Genomic DNA, 18,474 nt, shown 5'->3' with positions numbered 1-18,474 from the left:
CGTCAGCGAAAAGCTGTGTTTAAATCGATCAAAACATCTAGGTTACCACACAGAGGGCCCATTCATTTATCCTGTTAATCAAATTGATATGACAGAGATGACATACCATTGATAACAGATTAGCAACGGAAATGCAAACCTTAATGTTTCACTCCACCTTAAGCATGGGTGGTGCGCAAAGCCCTGGCGAGACCACTGCGCAGTAGCACTATAAATAGCCGTTAGACACTGATGCTCAGGCAAAGGGATTCAACGAGATCGCACAGGAATACAAAGCGTGGTAAACATCGCGCCTTGGTTTTATATTTTGGAACTATAAAGGTAATCAATATTTCTAAATTCATTTAATTCAGCTGTTCTGCGTTGACATTTGTGAAGCTCTTCCTAAAGGCTCTTGAGTAGCCTAAATGTCTTAGTGCTATTCCATTCTAGCCTATTTATGATAGCTTCTACCTGTTTATTGTAGACTTTTTCAAATGTGTGTGAATTAGTGAGGTTGTGGTTAAAATAATTTAATCTATTTCTGTTAAACACGTTATCATCCAGACCAAAGCGTTGTCAACGTTAGGCTATTTGTTAGCTTGCTCTGCCTCTGCCGCATCAATTGAACTAGACTGATCCGGTTTTATGCCGCATTATGCGTTGTCATGGCCAGAATAAGAGCATCTCTGTATATAATTCTAGTCCTAGGCCTACCATTCATTCAGGGAGCATACCATAACGTTTACCTTTGTAGACCAGTAACGTTAGCAGCTTAAATCGATAGCGTACGTCAAGCATACGTAAATGTAGCCTAATATTCGCGTTAGTTAAATACAGTGTCCATCACCCTTATTTCAGAACTGCTAACGTTAGGCTATATTATTCTTCTTCGTTTGAAGTTATTGCTGACAATTAAGAAGAATAAAACCATTCATCACAGTATTTCACTACACGTATCTTGACCTTCACACATGTCTGTAATGACGCTGATGCTGATGCAATGTGTCACACAATTGCCACCTCCTGCTGGCCATGCTTTGATGGTGAACGGCTTCCGTATTTAAACACGTTGCTTGTCATTTCTGCGCCTTTCAGTGTTTTAGGCTGGTGAAGACACCACGGCGACAGTGAAAATGAGTACCGAAGTGGACATGAAGGACGTGGAGCTGAACGAAGTGGAACAGGAGAAACAGCCGATGACCGCGGGAGACGCAGGTAACGGAGATGCCAGCTCTCCGACCAGCACGGAAAAAAACGGCGTTGTTAAGGTGAAGATGGCCGATGAAACGGAGACCAAGTTCACCGGGCTGTCAAAAGACGAGCTCCTGAAAGTGGCGGGAACCCCTGGGTAAGCGTTGACACTCTAATAACATGCTTAACTGCATAGGAATGAATGGAACATGGCTAATGTCAAAGGCATTGGTGTCTAGTCTAACTGCCATGCGTGTCCCTCCCGCAGATGGGTGCGCACTCGCTGGGCCTTGCTCATCCTTTTCTGGCTGGGTTGGCTCGGGATGCTGGCTGGGGCCATCGGGATCATCATCCAGGCTCCTCGCTGCAAGCCGCTCCCGGAAATGAACTGGTGGAACGAAGGGCCTCTGTACGAGATTGGAGATGTGCAGGCCTTCTCAGAGAACCTTGAAGGTAACCAACTAGACCACAGAACAGCTGATTTGGCATGAGAGAGAGAGGAGGGCTGGGGGGGGGGGGGGGGGTGGTGGTATCATGTGTTTGATATCAGTCTGCGGCTTCCTAAACGCTTGTGTGTGTGTGTGTGTGCGCGCGCGCCTTGGGCCGCTTCCCAAATGCTGAGGTCACTCGTGTGCACATGCTCATTCTCATGACTCAGGCTGGGAGCTGCTGAACCAGTTGGATCTAGTTTCCACACACACACACACACACACACACACACACACACCCTCCCCTCTACTTACCCTGCTCAGCATGGAATGCAGCGGTTCTGGCTGTAAAGGCATAGCATGCTTTTGTTTTGTTAACATCAAAGGCAGTGCACTACAGTGTGGCCTCTTTTGGGCTTCATCCTGACCTGTGTGTGTGTGTGTGTGACGATGACACCACCTTGACTTTTCTCGTGTGTGTGTGTGTGTGTGTGTGTGACGATGACACCACCTTGACTTTTCTCGTGTGTGTGTGTGTGTGTGTGTGTGACTGACACCACCTTGACTTTTCTCGTGTGTGTGACGATGACACCACCTTGACTTTTCTCGTGTGTGTGTGTTGATCTAGGGCTGAAGCAGAAGATTGACTCGCTCGCTCAGCTGAAGGTGAAGGGCCTGGTGGTCGGCCCCATCCACAAGGACCCCTCAAACAACGAGAACGAGCTGGACCTGAACACTGTGTCTGTGGCCGGGTCCCTGACCCAGTTCAAAGCGCTGCTCGACGCCGCACACAAGAAGGGTGAGTGTCCTGTCTGTCGGTTTCTCTACAGACCCTTTCAAGAGTTCCACTATCAGCATCATAGTTGGCCCCACAAGGCTTCCGTTTTAACATTCCATATGTTCTCTTAGGGCTGAGCTACACCAGGCACGTAACTGAAGCGTTGCGTTCGCGTTGCGTTCGCGTTGCGTCCGCGTTGCGTTCGCGTTGCGTCTGCTGCAACAATTAGCTTCCACTAATCAATGGAAGTAGCTACACCAGACGTGACAGCGGTGCGTACGTTCGAAAAAAATAGAACATTTATTTAAAATGGATTTTACGAGTCGCAAACGGAACGCTTCAGTTACGCGCCTGGTGTAGCTCATACCTTAATGCAGAGGAAGTAGATTGGGAACCAAATAGAACGTTTAAGCGTTGTTTTTGTTTTTATTGTTGAAAGGGTCTATACACACCGGCAGGGGTCATTTTTGAACTTGGGGGAGCCTGTAATGATTGTTTAATTTAGCCTGTTGTGTTTATGTACATTAGCAGTTACTTTTGTCCAAAGCAACTTACAAATATAACATAGTTAAAATGTGCTCTTTGTTTTGGAGAACATGAAACCGTGGCTTCCATCTTTTTAAAGCAAGCGAGTTGGGTGTCTCTGTCTGTGTCTGATGTTTGAGACTCTCCCTAACAGACTTTGTTTTTCTACAGGCATCAACGTGGTTCTGGACTTGACTCCCAATTACCTGGGGCAGCAGGCCTGGTTTGACAATATGATGACCGTCGCTGACAAAGTGAAGGTTTGTTTGTTTGTTTATGTGTGTGTGTGTCCGCCCTGTCCTGCAGAAGTCCCTTGTGACTCTGAGGGTCCTAGCTCATGTGCTTTCTCCTGTCCTCTGTCTCAGGTGGCCCTGGTGCACTGGCAGATGCAGGGAGTGGACGGCTTCAAGTTCTCCGGGTTTGAGCGCGTCGTCGAGGTTGCGTCTCCTGTCTGGGAGGAGCTGCGTGGCATCATTAAAGCCCCCCAGAACGGCACCAAAGAGAAGGGGTGAGTGAACCAGCCAAGCAGTCCTGCACCACAGGCTTGAGGACACACGAGGGCCTGACATGATGTGCTGTTCAGTGCTGCCATCTAGTGGACACTGTGCAGCTCGTGTGCAGATCTTTTTTTTTTTTACTAAACGCCCTCTAGTGGACACGGCTGCAAGCTCTTTTCCTGACCCTAACTGCATATGTGTTTTTCCTTGTTCTCTTCCCTGAAGGTTACTTATGGGGGTGACTGACAAGACCTCACCTGAACAGGTGGGCCGCCTGCTCAACAGCTCTGGCGTGGACCTTCTTCTGTCGGGCATCCTCCGTGCCAGCGGGCAGAGCGGCATGCAGGTGGCGAGTGCTGCTCAGCAGCTCCTCAGCTCGCAGAACCAGACCAAGCTGGCGTGGAACGTGGGTGACCGAGAGCAGGGCCACCTGGCGTCGCTGGTGGGTGCCGACCTGGTCAAGTTCAACCAGATGCTGCTTCTCACGATGCCCGGCACGCCCGTGTTCAACTACGGGGACGAGATCGGTCTGGAGGACGAGGTGAGTGACCGCAGGGCTGAGCCAGTGATGAGGGCATAAACTGCTTGGATGGCTTACTCTGATTTGTGTTCATTTACACGCCCTGGTGAACCACTGTGTTAAAGTTGGTGTTGTTTGTTCTTATCAGGGTGCCACCAAGTTCCCACAGATGATCTGGTACAAACCTGAAGATGCTAAAACTTTGAACGGAACTGCAAAGGTAAACGGACCTCTTCCTCAATGTAGAAATGTGACTTACTCGGCCATATTGTTTCCGCCTTCTGTTCTGTTAGTTCTGATTGGTCTTCTCCGTGGTACCTCACCGCGTCCTTGAGTTCTGATTGGTCCTTTTGCTCTTCAGGACGAGATGGAGCGGCGGCTCGCCCTGCGCAGCTTCTTCAAGTCTCTGAGCGACCTGCGCTCGAAGGAGCGCTCGCTGCTGTACGGCGACTTCGTGCCCCTGCACAGCTCCAACTCCTCGCTGGCGTACCTGCGCAGCTGGGACCAGAGCCCGCGCTACCTGGCCGCCTTCAACTGGGGGTCCGATGCGCTCACCCTGAGGCTGGAGGACGCCCAGCTGCCTGAGCAAGCCACCGTGGAGGTCAGCACAGACTCAGAGAAGCTGCAGCCCAAGAGCCAGGTGGACCTGAAGGCCCTGGAGTTGGGGGCGGGCCAGGCCGTTCTGCTGCAGTTCCCCTACACGGGCTAGAGTTCTAACTGCTGCAGAACCATTTGTAGAGCCAATGCTGAAGCATCTCTGTTTAGTCATCGATGTGTTCTTTTTTTTTTCTCTTTTTTTTTTTTTATATTTAAATCCCATGCAGTCCTTTTTATCGTGTTTTTATTTGTTGTGGGCATTCTGTTACGATTGGTTTTTATGTTACTTTTTTAAAAATGAAAAAGACGCTCAATGCACTGAACACGTACACTGGTGCAAGGTCAATGTATTTTTTTCTTCAGTGGTCACATCACGCTCAAAGGAAAATGTAACATGTAAACATGCAGACTACTTCCAAAGCCCTAGTTTCAACGTTGGTACCTCAAATGTGGTATGCATCCAGATCTCAAACTATTCAACCTACTGTTGCTCATAGTACATTCCATTCCATACATTTACTGCACGTGAGGATCTTCATGTGATTGGACCACTGATATGTCAGGACATTTGATGCAAAAGGATGTCTGTATTTTATGCCCCACCCTTTCCCCCACATACACACCTTGTATGCAGTGTAAAGGTGATGCTAGTGATGTAGGATGTCTGTGATGTAATGCAATCCTGTTGTCCTCTCCTTTAAAACACACACACAGAGCATGAAATGTCAAGGAGAAAATAAACTAACTTAAGCAACTCTCAAACTTGTGCTCCTGGCTTTCTTAATAAACGTGACCGTGGCCACGCTAGTGTTTCCACTCGACAGTTGGTCATCCCAGGTTTGATTCCCGAACCCGCCATTGTGTCAACTCCGTCAGTTTAAATCCCCCTTCAGAATCTGTGCCCCCCCCATACACACACACACACACACACAGCCCCTCATGGGTCAGCTGTTAAGTCTGCTGTATGTGCCGATTGTTCTAAGTGAGTCGTTTTGATTGAAGACCCTTTCAATTTACAATGATGACCGTGTACTGGTCAGGAAGCAGATTAACAAACGTCTTTTCTTTTTGATGCGGCTGTTGACCTACGTGTCCATTCAGCAGAAGCTTTTTATCTCAGGTGACTTTCAAAAGCCGTTTTTAAACAGATTTGTGAGGAGCGTGAAATTTGCCTGCCATACATATATCATACCTACGGTGTCCCTCTTGTCCAGTGCAGTACTCCCAGCCTACCTGTTCGTGCTGCAGCATTTGGTCTGCTCACTCGCCATAACCCACCACCTCCCCTATTACCACTCTCTCCCCTCTATACCCACCTCCTCCTCCTCTCCCTCTCTATAACCCACCTCCTCCCCTCTCTCTCCCCTCTCTACCCATAACCCACCTCCCCTCTCTATAACCCACCTCCTCCCTCTCTATAACCCACCTCCTCCCCTCTCTCCTCTCTATAACCCACCACCTCCCCTCTCTATAACCCACCACCTCCTCTCTCCCTCTCTATAACCCACCACCTCCCCTCTATAACCCACCTCCTCCCCTCTACCCACCACGCTCCCCTCTCCCCTCTCTCCCACCCTCCCCTCGCACCCTCCCCTCTCTATAACCCACCTCCTCCCCCCTCTCCTCCCCTCACTCCTCCCCTCTCTATAACCACCTCCAAACAAGATCCTCTCTATAACCCACCACCTCCCCTCACTCCCTCCCCTCTCCCCTCTCTATAACCCACCACCTCCCCTCTCTATAACCCACCACCTCCCCTCTCTCCCCTCTCTATAACCCACCACCTCCCCTCTATAACCCACCTCCTCCCCTCTCCCCTCTCTATAACCCACCTCCTCCCCTCTCTATAACCCACCTCCTCCCCCCTCTATAACCCACCTCCTCCCCTCTCTATAACCCACCTCCTCCCCTCTCTCCTCTCTATAACCCACCACCTCCCCTCTCTATAACCCACCTCCTCCCCTCTCTATAACCCACCTCCTCCCCTCTCTCCTCCCCTCTCTATAACCCACCTCCTCCCCTCTCTCCTCCCCTCTCTCCTCCCCTCTCTATAACCCACCTCCTCCCCCCTCTATAACCCACCTCCTCCCCTCTCTATAACCCACCTCCTCCCTCTCTCCTCTCTATAACCCACCACCTCCCCTCTCTCCTCCCCTCTCTATAACCCACCACCTCCCCTCTCTATAACCCACCTCCTCCCCTCTCTCCTCCCCTCTCTATAACCCACCTCCTCCCCTCTCTCCTCTCTATAACCCACCTCCTCCCCTCTCTCCTCTCTATAACCCACCACCTCCCCTCTCCCCTCTCTATAACCCACCACCTCCCCTCTCTATAACCCACCTCCTCCCCTCTCTATAACCCACCTCCTCCCCTCTCTCCTCTCTATAACCCACCACCTCCCCTCTCTCCTCCCCTCTCCCCTCTCTATAACCCACCACCTCCCCTCTCTATAACCCACCACCTCCCCTCTCTCCTCCCCTCTCTATAACCCACCACCTCCCCTCTCTATAACCCACCACCTCCCCTCTCTCCTCCCCTCTCTATAACCCACCACCTCCCCTCTCTATAACCCACCTCCTCCCCTCTCTCCTCTCTATAACCCACCTCCTCCCCTCTCTCCTCTCCTCTCTATAACCCACCACCTCCCCTCTCTATAACCCACCACCTTCCCTCTCTACTCTCTATAACCCACCACCTCCCCTCTCTCCTCTCCTCTCTATAACCCACCACCCCCCCCCCTCTCCTCCCCTCTCTATAACCCACCACCTCCCCTCTCCTCCCCTCTTCTCCTCCCCTCTCGGGTCAGGAATAGCATAGGAGTGTAGGCCTACACACGGATCCTGCTTGACTCCTGCCAGGGCAGGAGATTCCTTCATGATCCATGCAAAGCACTGCATGACCCTGGCTAGAGACTTCGCCAAACACACTGTTTGCTTGCTTCTCTTTTTCGCAATTTTTGAAAGTGAACTCATAAACAACATTTATTTACCTCATAACTGAGTAAATACAATAAGACTTCAAAGTCAAAGTCAAAAGTCAAAGTCTGCTTTATTGTCAATTTCTTCACATGTCAAGACATACAAAGAGATCGAAATTGCGTTTCCTACTATCCCACGGTGGAGATAAGACATATTTTTCCAATTAGGTCCACAGACAAACATAACATTCAAGTAAACAATATAAAAAGTAAAAATAAGAAGGCACATACAATGAAGAAATAAGAGCAGCAAAATTTGGTTGAAATTGTGCATACAGTAGACAGTCAATATAATAGTGCAAAAGTCAGGCCAATAAATGGCTGAGGTAGTTTTGTTTGACCTAAGTATGCAAGTGGCATAGTGGTGCAAGTTATGTAAGAGCAGCAGAAGTGTGTTCAGAAGTGTTCAGGACAACAGGACAACAACAACAAGTTGCAAAGTGTACAAGTGGAGTAGTGCAAGGCAGCCATTGTGGGTCCAAAAGTCCAGGATGTTATGTAGCTGAGGGTGGAGGGGGGAGAGGGGGGAGAGAGTTCAGCATCCTAACAGCTTGGTGTATGAAGCTGTTGGTGAGTCTGGTGGTGCGGGAGCGCAGGCTTCTGTACCTCTTCCCAGAGGGCAGTAGATCAAACAAATTGTGAGCGGGGTGACTTGCATAACTCACAATTGTGGTCGCCTTGCGGGTGAGGTGGGAGGTGTAAATGTCCTTCAGGGAGGGGAGTGAAGCACCAATAATCCTTCCAGCTGTGTTCACTATGCGCTGCAGGGCTTTCCTGTTGTATTCAGTGCAGCTTCCGCCCCACACAGCGATACAGCTGGAGAGGATGCTCTCAATGGTGCCTCGGTAGAATGTGGTCATGATGGCTGGTGGAGCACTTGCTCGCCTGAGTTTCCGCAGGAAGTACAGGCGGCGCTGAGCTTTCTTCGCCAGTGATGCAGTGTTGGTGGTCCAGGAGAGGTCTTCACTGATGTGCACCCCCAGGATTTTTGGTGCTGCTCACTCTCTCCACCACAGCACCGTCGATGGTCAGTGGCAGGTGTTGGGTGTGACCTCTCCGGAAGTCAACAACAATTTCCTTGGTCTTGCTGACGTTCAGCAGGAGGTTGTTGTCCCTGCACCACGTGGTCAGAAGGTCGACCTCCAACCTGTATTGAGTTGTGTCGTCAGCAAATTTCACTATGTGGTTGTTGCTGTAGGTTGCAGTGCAGTCATGCGTCAGCAGGGTGAAGAGCAGCGGACTGAGCATGCAGCCTTGAGGGGCCCCCGTGCTCAGTGTGAAGCTGCTTGAGATATTGTTGCCAACACGTACTACTTGACGCCTCTGACAGAGGAAGTCCAGTAGCCAGTTGCAGAGGTAGGTACTGAGTCCCAGTTTGTCAAGTTTGCAGATAAGTTGTTGTGGTATTATGGTGTTGAATGCAGAACTGAAGTCTATAAACAGCAATCTCACATATGAGATTAAGCTTACAACGTTATGAACTGACATTGTGCTCTCTAGAGACCAGTTTAAAGAGGGGGGACCCATCTGCTGAAGACAGGAGGAATGGGGAGAGCTGGAGACGCATGCAGTATACTGTGGAGACGCATGCAGTATACTGTGGAGACGCAGAGCTGGAGACGCATGCAGTATACTGTGGAGACGCATGCAGTATACTGTGGAGACGCATGCAGTATACCTGTGGTTGTATAGAGTAACCTGTGGTCTAACACACTCTTCCTCAGTGTAACACTCTTAGAGAGCTGAATCTTAAAGAGCTTAAAGAGCTGAATCTTGGTACGATTGAAATTGTGAGAAGAACACACTGGTGTATGTATATTTAAGTGTGTGTGTGTGTGTGTGTGTGTGAGTGTTTAAAGGCAAAAGGCCAATGGGTTTGTAAGTGTGTGTGTGTGTGTGAGAAAGAGTGAGAGAGACTATGGTTGTGTTTATATACTGTACAGTCAGTTCAGTGATTTGTGACATATAGGCCTGTGTGTGTGTGTGCGTGTGTGTGTATGTGTTAGTGTGAACACATGCCTGTCTGTACGAGTGCATGCACGTATGTGTGTGGGGACTCGATCCTGTCCAGTGGAAGGTAATGGACAATGGCCTGGGAGACATCAGATCTTCTCTCCAACCACAACGGCTGTCTGTCCACTGACCAGCAGCCTGAGCCTCTCTCTCTAGCTGACCAGCAGCCTGAGCCTCTCTCTAGCTGACCAGCAGCCTGAGCCTCTCTCTCTAGCTGACCAGCAGCCTGAGCCTCTCTCTCTAGCTGAGAGCACTAATTACGGGATCACCTTTCTCCTCTTCCTCATCGTCTTCCTCCGACCCGCCGTCTGATGCTCTGCGTTTTTGCGTCACCTGTTCCTAAGGGTTCTCACAGCGCCCGCTCGCTCCTGTACGCCCGTCGGGGAGGGATGGAATGCGGCAGTTCTCCAATGCTCTGGTCCATCTCTCTCCTGTTCTGGGCACCTATTGGGGTCAGTGTAGCCGTAGTACCCAAAGAATGAGCAGTGCCAAAATCCCTGATGGGCCAGAATCAGGGGCTTCAGTCCAAACAGACTGTCCTCTCTCGCACTGTATGGCTGCAAGGGTATAATTTAGGCCAGTGTCACAATGGTTTTATTAACCTAACAATGAACATTTACTGCATGTAGACGATTCATTAACAGTAAATTATCTGATATGACACTAATAATGCTCTTGGGTGCTCCTTGTCGGTGCCCCCCCCCCAATCCCAATCCTCCCCCAGCTTTCTTATGCAGCCCTTGCCACTTAATCTACTAAACCCTTCTTCTACTGCACTTTTTACCCCCCCCCCCCCCATAAATGCACAAATAGGCTGACACCACACATAATTTTACTGCATTTCTTGCTTCCAGTAGCCTAATATGCATGTGACAATAAACTTCCTTGTATCCTTGTATCCTTGTATAACTATGAACACCTTTGTGTTATACTGCAGATCATGAAATACACTATCATTACAAAATAACCCACAAACAAGGGATGAGGTATTTTCACCACTCTCTGAGCTACTACAGAAGTTCAACCGGTTCAACTCCAACTCTGCACTGTCCCTTTAAGATCTCCCTCTCAGAAAGGACTCCCTGACGCATTGCAGGTGGCCGAAAACCAATTGAATCCCGTTCAAGTGATCACATGACAAGCGGAATCCGAATCTGTCAAGTTGTAAACCGCCCAACTGGTTCATTCAAACTTGTAAGTGTTCCTTTGAAACAAGGTAAGAGACTTGCAAAATTATTGATTTCTCTGTTCGGTCTGGATAACATATTTGATATTTGCACATAATTGTTTGAGGATGATGAACCAACCATATCTTGGCATTTACTTCTTCTATGTCTGGTCTTGGCGCAGGGACACCTTTGTGACAGCCAGGTTGTCAGGGAGTGCGTGGTCGCGCTTGAAACCCAACAACTACGGCGGAGCGATACAACGTCTGAGACGCAGGGCAGGAGCAGGCGCGAGCACTAGTGGCTATCTACGGAGATTGATCAATCAAACAATTCCTTTTCCAGACAAGCTACCCAAGGAAACAGAGTACTTACACAATGGTAAGTAAACACTATCCAATATAGCAAATCGCTGTCAAGTCGAATGATGTTGAAGGCACATCAGGTCTCATTCAGAGTTGGCTTTCTGAGACGCTGATATAAGTACCCATCACAGTTAGCTAAACCATAAATAAGGCTAATGCCGTTGGCTAGTACCGCCGTTCTATATTATAGATTTTGCATACTTACTTTTCCAAAGCGTCATCATACACTGTAAGCATTAGCTCATGTTTTGGCTGTGTATGTTGTATTTTAATCAGCAGGGAAAACCAATGGAATCATTCAGCGTGTGATTTCGCCAGTTAGCCTGCTAGCGATGGGTGCGTTTGTAAAAATAGATAGCCTCTCGCAGCGTAGAACTAGCTGGCCGGCTATTGCTAGCTGTCTAGCTAGCCAATTTAGCTTTCCGTTCAGCATTGGGCGCACCCAAGTGACTAACGCAGGCGTTATCTAGGTAGGAAGCAAACGATGGGAACAAAGATAATTAATGTTAAAGTAAAGTGATCATGTGTAGACCAGTGTAAACAGGCGGCACAGAATATAACGTCAACGTGAACGTTGTTATTATCATTCTACCCAGGCACGAAGTAAACGTAAATGTTAACGTTACTTTCCGAGAAACATATTTGCTGTTGAACACCACCTGTCGGTGTGATACTTGTAGCCTCTTTGAGGCATTGAAAGATGGTTCCGCATCAATAATAATAATAATAATAATAATAATAATAATAAAAATAGAGATCTAGAGCCTAGACTGGTGAATTTGATGTGACAACCATCTACCTTAAAGTTAGTCTATCCAGTCGTGTCTGAAAAGCTGTGTTATTTAGCTAGCACCGGCATTTTCGGTTTTGGCATCATCGGTTAACGTTAATGTTATGATCTGTACACTCAGTCTTGCCAGTCCTGGTTGTTATTGGCATTCAGCCGGCAGTCGATAAACTTCAGCGCCAAATACTATGAAACAGAACCGAACAGAGCAGAAACAGTAATGCAGGCTTCTCATTTAACATGTGTAGCATGTCAGTGGATTACTTTCCTAACCACGTTATGAGATATCTGTAATGCAGGCGGCACGTTTCTAGGGCGCTTTCACTTACTGGTCCAGTATTGCGGCAAATATGGTGCATGGCGGACTAATTTTAGACTTTAGCGACAATGATCGAATCCTAAAACGCAACACAGAAACTGAGCAGTCATGACCGCGAGATATTTTTTAAATAATATCAAGTAAGTTGTGTCTGGTGTGTCTCCAATATCAGCTGTGCCAATTCGTCGCTAAAGCTGTTGCTCCGCTGCGTCATTCAACACGGGCCTTGCAATGACAAGGTTATCTCAGCTTTAGCGCCTGTTAAAATTAAAAGTTATCTTAATTCATTTCATGTTCATTGTCGAGGAGTTGTAAAACAGTGAATAATGCCCATTAGTAGTCAACATTGGCTAATGTCTTGAATTGGACTTATGTTTTCCAGGCAGATCAGTTGACAGAAGAGCAGATTGCTGGTAAGTAGACAGGCTTGAGTTGTTCACATTCTGCACTCCGTCTAGAACCCCTGTCAGAACTAAACGAGGTTTGGATTGTGTTTCCTTCTGTCAGAGTTCAAGGAGGCGTTCTCCCTGTTTGATAAGGACGGCGATGGCACCATCACCACCAAAGAGCTGGGCACGGTCATGCGCTCGCTGGGACAGAACCCCACCGAGGCGGAGCTGCAGGACATGATCAACGAGGTGGACGCTGACGGTGAGCATGGCACACACACACACACACACACACACACACACACACACACACACACACAAAACTAAATATTTCTTATTCAGAGAATAAGAAATTAATTCTTATTCATAGCAAAACATACTCACTCATCAAAGACACACACTCAGAAAACTAAACATTTCTCATACATCATATTAAAATATACTCACTCATCAAAGACACACACAAAAAATGAAATATTTCTCATTCAGGGGTGCGTTTCCCAAAACCATAGTTGCTAACCTGTTAGCAACTTAGTTGGTTGGCAATGGGTAATTGCATTGCAACCAACAAAGTTGCTAACTTAGTTAGCAACTATGCTTTTGGGAAATGTGCCCCAGATAAGCATAAATCATACAAAAACACACACACACACACACATGCATGCTAATAAATGCATGCACACACAGACACACACACACACCCACACATGCTAATAAATGCATGCACACACTGCCAGGGATTTCAACTCGCATCAATCAGTGTATTGATGCTGGTCACCCTGCCCCTCTCTGACCTTTGACCCGTGTGTGTGTGTGGTCATCAGGGAACGGCACCATTGACTTCCCAGAGTTCCTCACCATGATGGCGAGGAAGATGAAGGACACGGACAGTGAGGAAGAGATCAGGGAAGCCTTCCGCGTGTTTGACAAGGTAAACGCTCAGCCAGTAAAACACCTTAAACGCCTTCAGGCGCCACCTCTCTTAAAGGGATATTCCACCTCTCTTAAAGGGTTATTCCACCATTTCGGGAAATACACTCATTTTCCACCTCCCCTTGAGTTAAACAATTAAGTTTTACCTTTCCCCAGTTCATCCAGTCCTTCTCTGAGTCTGACAGTAGCATTTTTAGCTCCAGCTCATTGAATCAGATTAGACCGTTAGCATCTCTGCTATAAGCTAACGGTCTAAGCTAATCATTCAGTGTGTAGCTTCTTCAGACTTGGTTGATAATTTGCTAATGAGTTGTTGATTATTAATAAACACTGAACAAGAATATATCAGCAACATATCAAGTTTCTGTCCCTTGTTTTTTTAAATAGATATGTTTTCATGCTCACAATGGTATAATGTTTGAGATTTTTTTTTGAGTTTGTAGTTTTTGTTTATTTAACAACTTTGAGGTGGGCTACAAGAATTTCATATGCTGAACTGCGCGATGCAAAAAAACTTTTGTGTGGTTTTGATTTAACCAAGTTGACTGAAGTTGCTGGATGGCATGATGGCTCCAGCTGATGTACGTGTGTGTGTGTGTGTGTGCAGGATGGCAACGGCTACATCAGCGCCGCTGAACTTCGTCATGTCATGACCAACCTGGGGGAGAAGCTTACGGACGAGGAGGTGGACGAGATGATCCGGGAGGCAGACATCGACGGCGACGGACAGGTCAACTACGAAGGTGGGCAGCCCTGGCACAATATGTGATTTTAGAGACATCCTAAACATGGAGTATTTTGAGTGCATCTGATCCTATGTGCACAATGCTTGGTCTTTGTTAGATGTTTACAGCTTGAGGGTCTGGCCACTCTTGTTCCTTCAATATCGCCTGTCAGAACAACGGCCCTCTTCAAACCACACCTTTCATCCTATGCATTTGTGCATCCTCAGTGATGGAAAGGTGTTCCGTGCGTGTGTGCGTGCGTGCGTGCGTGCGTGCGTGATCGATCTCTCAGGATGGCATCATCCTGCAGCTCTACTGCTAGTCGGGCCTCAGTCTGTATGCGGCTCTGTGGGCTTCAGCTGCTGGCTTTGGCGCTCGGTGCAGTTTGCCCCCATTAGGATGATTAATATTCTGATGACTGTTATTACTATTCCTCTTAAGGCAACATGGCACCCGGTGTGTACTCTACCCCTAATGATACTATCCTGACAGACTTTCTTTCAAATCAATTGAATTGTTTTAAAATATAATGCCTTTGTTTTGACTGGCAAGTATTTAAATCTGATCAGAGAGAAAATTAAATTATATTGAGGGAATGGAGAATTAAAGGTGTGTGCGTGCGTGTTGGTATGCACGCATATGCATTTCTTATTTAGTGGTGTGCGTGCGTGTGTGTGTGTGTGTGCGTGTTTTTGTGCGTGTGTGTGTGCTTGCTTGTGTGTGTTGTTCACATGTTTCTGCTCCCATCTGCTTTCAGAGTTTGTCCAGATGATGACTGCGAAGTAGATGGGGGAGCAGAGGGGCGACCCAGACCAAACGGTGGACCAGACCTCCACGGTCTCCATCCCTCTCCACCTCAAGCGTCCTCCAGCCTTCTCTCTCTCTCTCTCTCTCTCTCTCTCTCTCTCTCTCTCTCTCTCTCTCTCTCTCTCTCTCTCTCTCTCTCTCTCTCTCTCTCTCTCTCTCTCTCTCTCTCCTGCACACACCTTCACTTGGGAGCGCCCGCCACGCCGCTCTGTTTACCTGCTTAGCATTCGGTTGTTCTCATGTCCTTAATCCTCCGGCCCCTCCCCCTCACTGCCCCGCTTCTCTTACCCCAGAACCTGCCTCTCTTACCCCAGAACCTGCTTCTCTTACCCCAGTGCCAGTGGTCTCTCTCAGGCAGCTTCTGACCCAGACTGGGCCTCGATGCCAGTGTGGGTCTCTGGGACCGGTCCCAAAGCTGGCCTGGTGTGTTCTGGGTGACTTCAGCACATACGTTAATTCATTTTAGCCCAATTACTTTCAATCATTGTTTTTTTTTTTTTTTTAAATCAGTTTGAAACATTTCCCACAAAGCAGATATTACATGTGCAATGATGATCAAACCTGAAATATTTATATCTGAATCTATACACGTATATATAGTGGAGGTGTTAAGCTAACAATATTTTTCAAGTGTGACCTACACGGACAAGAGCAGTGCATGCTTTCTTTCTTTTCTCCTTTTTTTCTTTGAGCATGTTTCTGTGCTTCTGCCTGCCTGCCTGTAATTTTCTCCCTCTCTCCCTCTCCTCTCTCTATCTCTCTCTCTCTCTCCTTTCTCTCTCTCTCTCCCCCCATCTGTGTTTTCCCCATGGTATGTTGCTGTGCAGCTCGATTCCAAATGGTTCAGACTGGGATAGAAAGGAGAGGTGCATTTTACAGTAGTTTGCCAACACTTGACTGCTCTCTCTCTCTCGGTCTCGTGTTTACTCTTGAGGACCTTGGTATCCCTGACCAGTCTGGCGTGCAGCACCACTCAGCCTCAGGTGGTGTGGCCTTGAGTCTCTGTGTGCTGCACCACTCAGGTGGTGTGGCCTTGAGTCTCTGTGTGCTGCACCACTCAGGTGGTGTGGCCTTGAGTCTCTGTGTGCTGCACCACTCAGCCCTCCCTCACGTAGTTTAGCGTTGGGTCCTCGCACCTGACTGGCTGACCAATCGGTGGCCTGTGGTAGCTCAATTCCTGACCCTAGCCACGCCATGCCACGCCACACTCCAGTGGCGCCTGTTTGAGGCTCGGAGGGGTGGGGGTGCTGTAAGACTGGCACAAGCAGCGGGGCAGCCCGCGCTCGCTGCACACTCCAGAACCGGCCCCATCTCTGGCGTCGACCCGCTCCAGAGTCGGCTGCCGTCGCGAGGAGTTGACCTTCAGAGACGCCTGTGGGGACCAGCGGCAGCCACACTGACATGAGGCCAGGCGTCTGCTGAGCCGTGAACGCTGCCCTTTAGGGGCCTTCAGGAGCAGCCCTGAATATGCGCTTTCCTACAGTCCTACACAATCCAACTGAACCAGAGACCATTAGATAAAAAATGAAAGAAAAGGGAAAAATTGATCTCCATACTTGTGGAGAAATGATATTACCAAACAACATTCTTAGAACCGCAGTCCTTGAAATTGTGTTTTGAACCACTAGTTCAAGTTTGAGGAGCAAAAAAATAAAAAAAACTGTGCGGTCTTATAAAAAATCTGGAGTTTACTACTGTTTGCTGGGGAGAGTAAAGTGTTAAGGTTTTACAGTTAAATTACTCTGAAGGAAAGGTAGCGTCTAAATCTCTGAGAGCCTCACTCACCTGGGCTGATGTGTAGGTCCCAATGGAAATCCACATAATATCTACCCTTTCTCTCTCTTTCTTTCTCTCTCTCTCTTCATCCGTCCTCTCTATCTACTCTGGCTCCTCTAGTGCTGTGACTGAAGTCTGAACCAGAAGTTTTTTTTTTTCCCGTTTTGAATGTTGTATGAATGTTTTTACTTCTTTGTCAGTCATGGTGTTTGTCTCAGATTTTATACAGAAGCTGTTTAACCAGTTCGCCGTCCTGTCTCGGAGAGGGTATGCATTCCATTGCAGAAGTCATGTTGGTTTCTTGCTAAATAAAACTCTTGGACCAGTGTTTCTACATACTGACTCATCTCTTGAATTCTTTAACCAAGTGACTCCGAGAAAGACTAGCCCAAACAGAATATCTAAACTGATGGATGTTATGTAATTGCCTTTTTTAGACCATTTCTGGAAGCAGAATGTTTGCATAATGTTTAACCTAGTTATTTTGGTAAAATAGTAGAATAGATCATGTTATTGGCATGTGTTCGCACAGACATTGACTAGATGTTTGATGCTCAATTCTAACAATGTGTCGGGCAGCAGCAGCCCTGGTTACTTCACATGATGTAGTTTAGTCAAGTTTCAGTGGGAAGGACTCCCTCTAGCGGTTCTAAGAAAGAAAAGGGTTTACTGTAATCGCCTCAGCTCGCCAAAGAGACGGACAAACTCGTCGACCAATCATGTTCTTATCATTGCCTAACTTCCTTATTACATCATCCAGTGAGCAGCATGACCATGTTGCATATTTGAGAGAAGGCTGGATTATGCGAATACATTAATGGTACATTTAAGCATCACCAACCACTTCCGAACTACGGAGTTGCTGTTGACCAATAGAACATTTGTTTGAGGGGGTGGATTACTGAATTACAGGACAGCATATTTGGGCGTTACTCGGGGGAGGGAGTTGCAAGGACGGCCAATAGCTGACGACACGGTGAGCAAAAAAAAAAAAAAAAAAAACTGAGAAGGGTTTAAATGGTTCATATCAAACAGTAACTGTCTCGTTTGGCCAGGCCAGATGCGGGACGTTATCAAGCCCGTTTAGAGTTAGTGCAGTTTAAGTCGTGATTTCTCGCCATAACCATTCCTAAACAGCATCTCACGTCTAGTTCAATGTACACATCTCGCATGAAATAAAACTGAGATCGGACCCCAGTGTAGCAGAGCCGCACTTACACCTCCCACCGTACGTCACCTATCCTCCGAAAGTTACGCACGGGGAGCCTTGAGCTTTTCCACTTCCAGTCTGACATTCCTTTGAGATACTGGGTTGGATACTAAACCCTTAAGTCGTTACTGACAGAAGGAAAGGTAAGTATTCAGTCTTTGTGCCGTGAAGTGAGTGAAGAGCATTGACATATCCAAGGTTGCTTGCTAGCAAGGTAGGATGTAATGCTAGCCAAATGGAATCTAGCGTCACCAGCCAAGTTGGAATGAATGATGCACGGAGCAAGTGTTTATGATGTCGGATTAAGTGGTGTAGTTAGTCTTGAACAGCCTTTTTGAGGCACACGTTTCAGAATGTACAATCTAGTGCACAATCTGAGCGGATGTTGAAGTCCAGAGTGACTAGAATGGATAACTACCTCATCTTAGTCGGAAGTCTCACAGCTAACTTATTTTTTGAAAGTATAGAGGGCCATTTGCTTCATGCGTA

The 18,474-nt window shown here is 47.7% G+C and overlaps 2 protein-coding genes across 2 annotated transcripts; both read left to right on the top strand.

Annotated features, from left to right (window-relative positions):
- Positions 1 to 226: 226 nt before the first annotated feature.
- On the top strand, positions 227 to 5,280 carry slc3a2b (solute carrier family 3 member 2b). The gene is made up of 9 exons (XM_076274223.1): positions 227 to 321; positions 1,078 to 1,330; positions 1,442 to 1,626; positions 2,230 to 2,400; positions 3,076 to 3,164; positions 3,270 to 3,412; positions 3,627 to 3,942; positions 4,070 to 4,141; positions 4,283 to 5,280. Exons 2-9 carry the CDS (start codon positions 1,116 to 1,118, stop codon positions 4,628 to 4,630), a joined length of 1,539 nt encoding a protein of 512 aa, XP_076130338.1. The 5' UTR covers positions 227 to 321; positions 1,078 to 1,115; the 3' UTR covers positions 4,631 to 5,280.
- A 5,608-nt stretch (positions 5,281 to 10,888) lies between these two features.
- calm3b (calmodulin 3b (phosphorylase kinase, delta)) lies at positions 10,889 to 17,111 on the top strand. The gene is made up of 6 exons (XM_076275305.1): positions 10,889 to 11,055; positions 12,528 to 12,558; positions 12,653 to 12,796; positions 13,359 to 13,465; positions 14,075 to 14,210; positions 14,950 to 17,111. The coding sequence occupies exons 1-6, from the start codon at positions 11,053 to 11,055 to the stop codon at positions 14,976 to 14,978; spliced, it is 450 nt and encodes a 149-aa protein (XP_076131420.1). The 5' UTR covers positions 10,889 to 11,052; the 3' UTR covers positions 14,979 to 17,111.
- Positions 17,112 to 18,474: the final 1,363 nt, after the last annotated feature.

The sequence above is a fragment of the Alosa pseudoharengus genome, unplaced genomic scaffold (genome assembly GCF_046254945.1).
Source record: "Alosa pseudoharengus isolate Yale_2024_CS ecotype anadromous, Long Island Sound unplaced genomic scaffold, YU_APseudo_1.1 YU_APseudo_1.1_scf_8, whole genome shotgun sequence".
NCBI lineage: Eukaryota > Metazoa > Chordata > Actinopteri > Clupeiformes > Clupeidae > Alosa > Alosa pseudoharengus.
The sequence above is the reverse complement of the archived record's forward strand: the minus strand, read 5'-3'. Positions and strand labels throughout refer to the sequence as shown.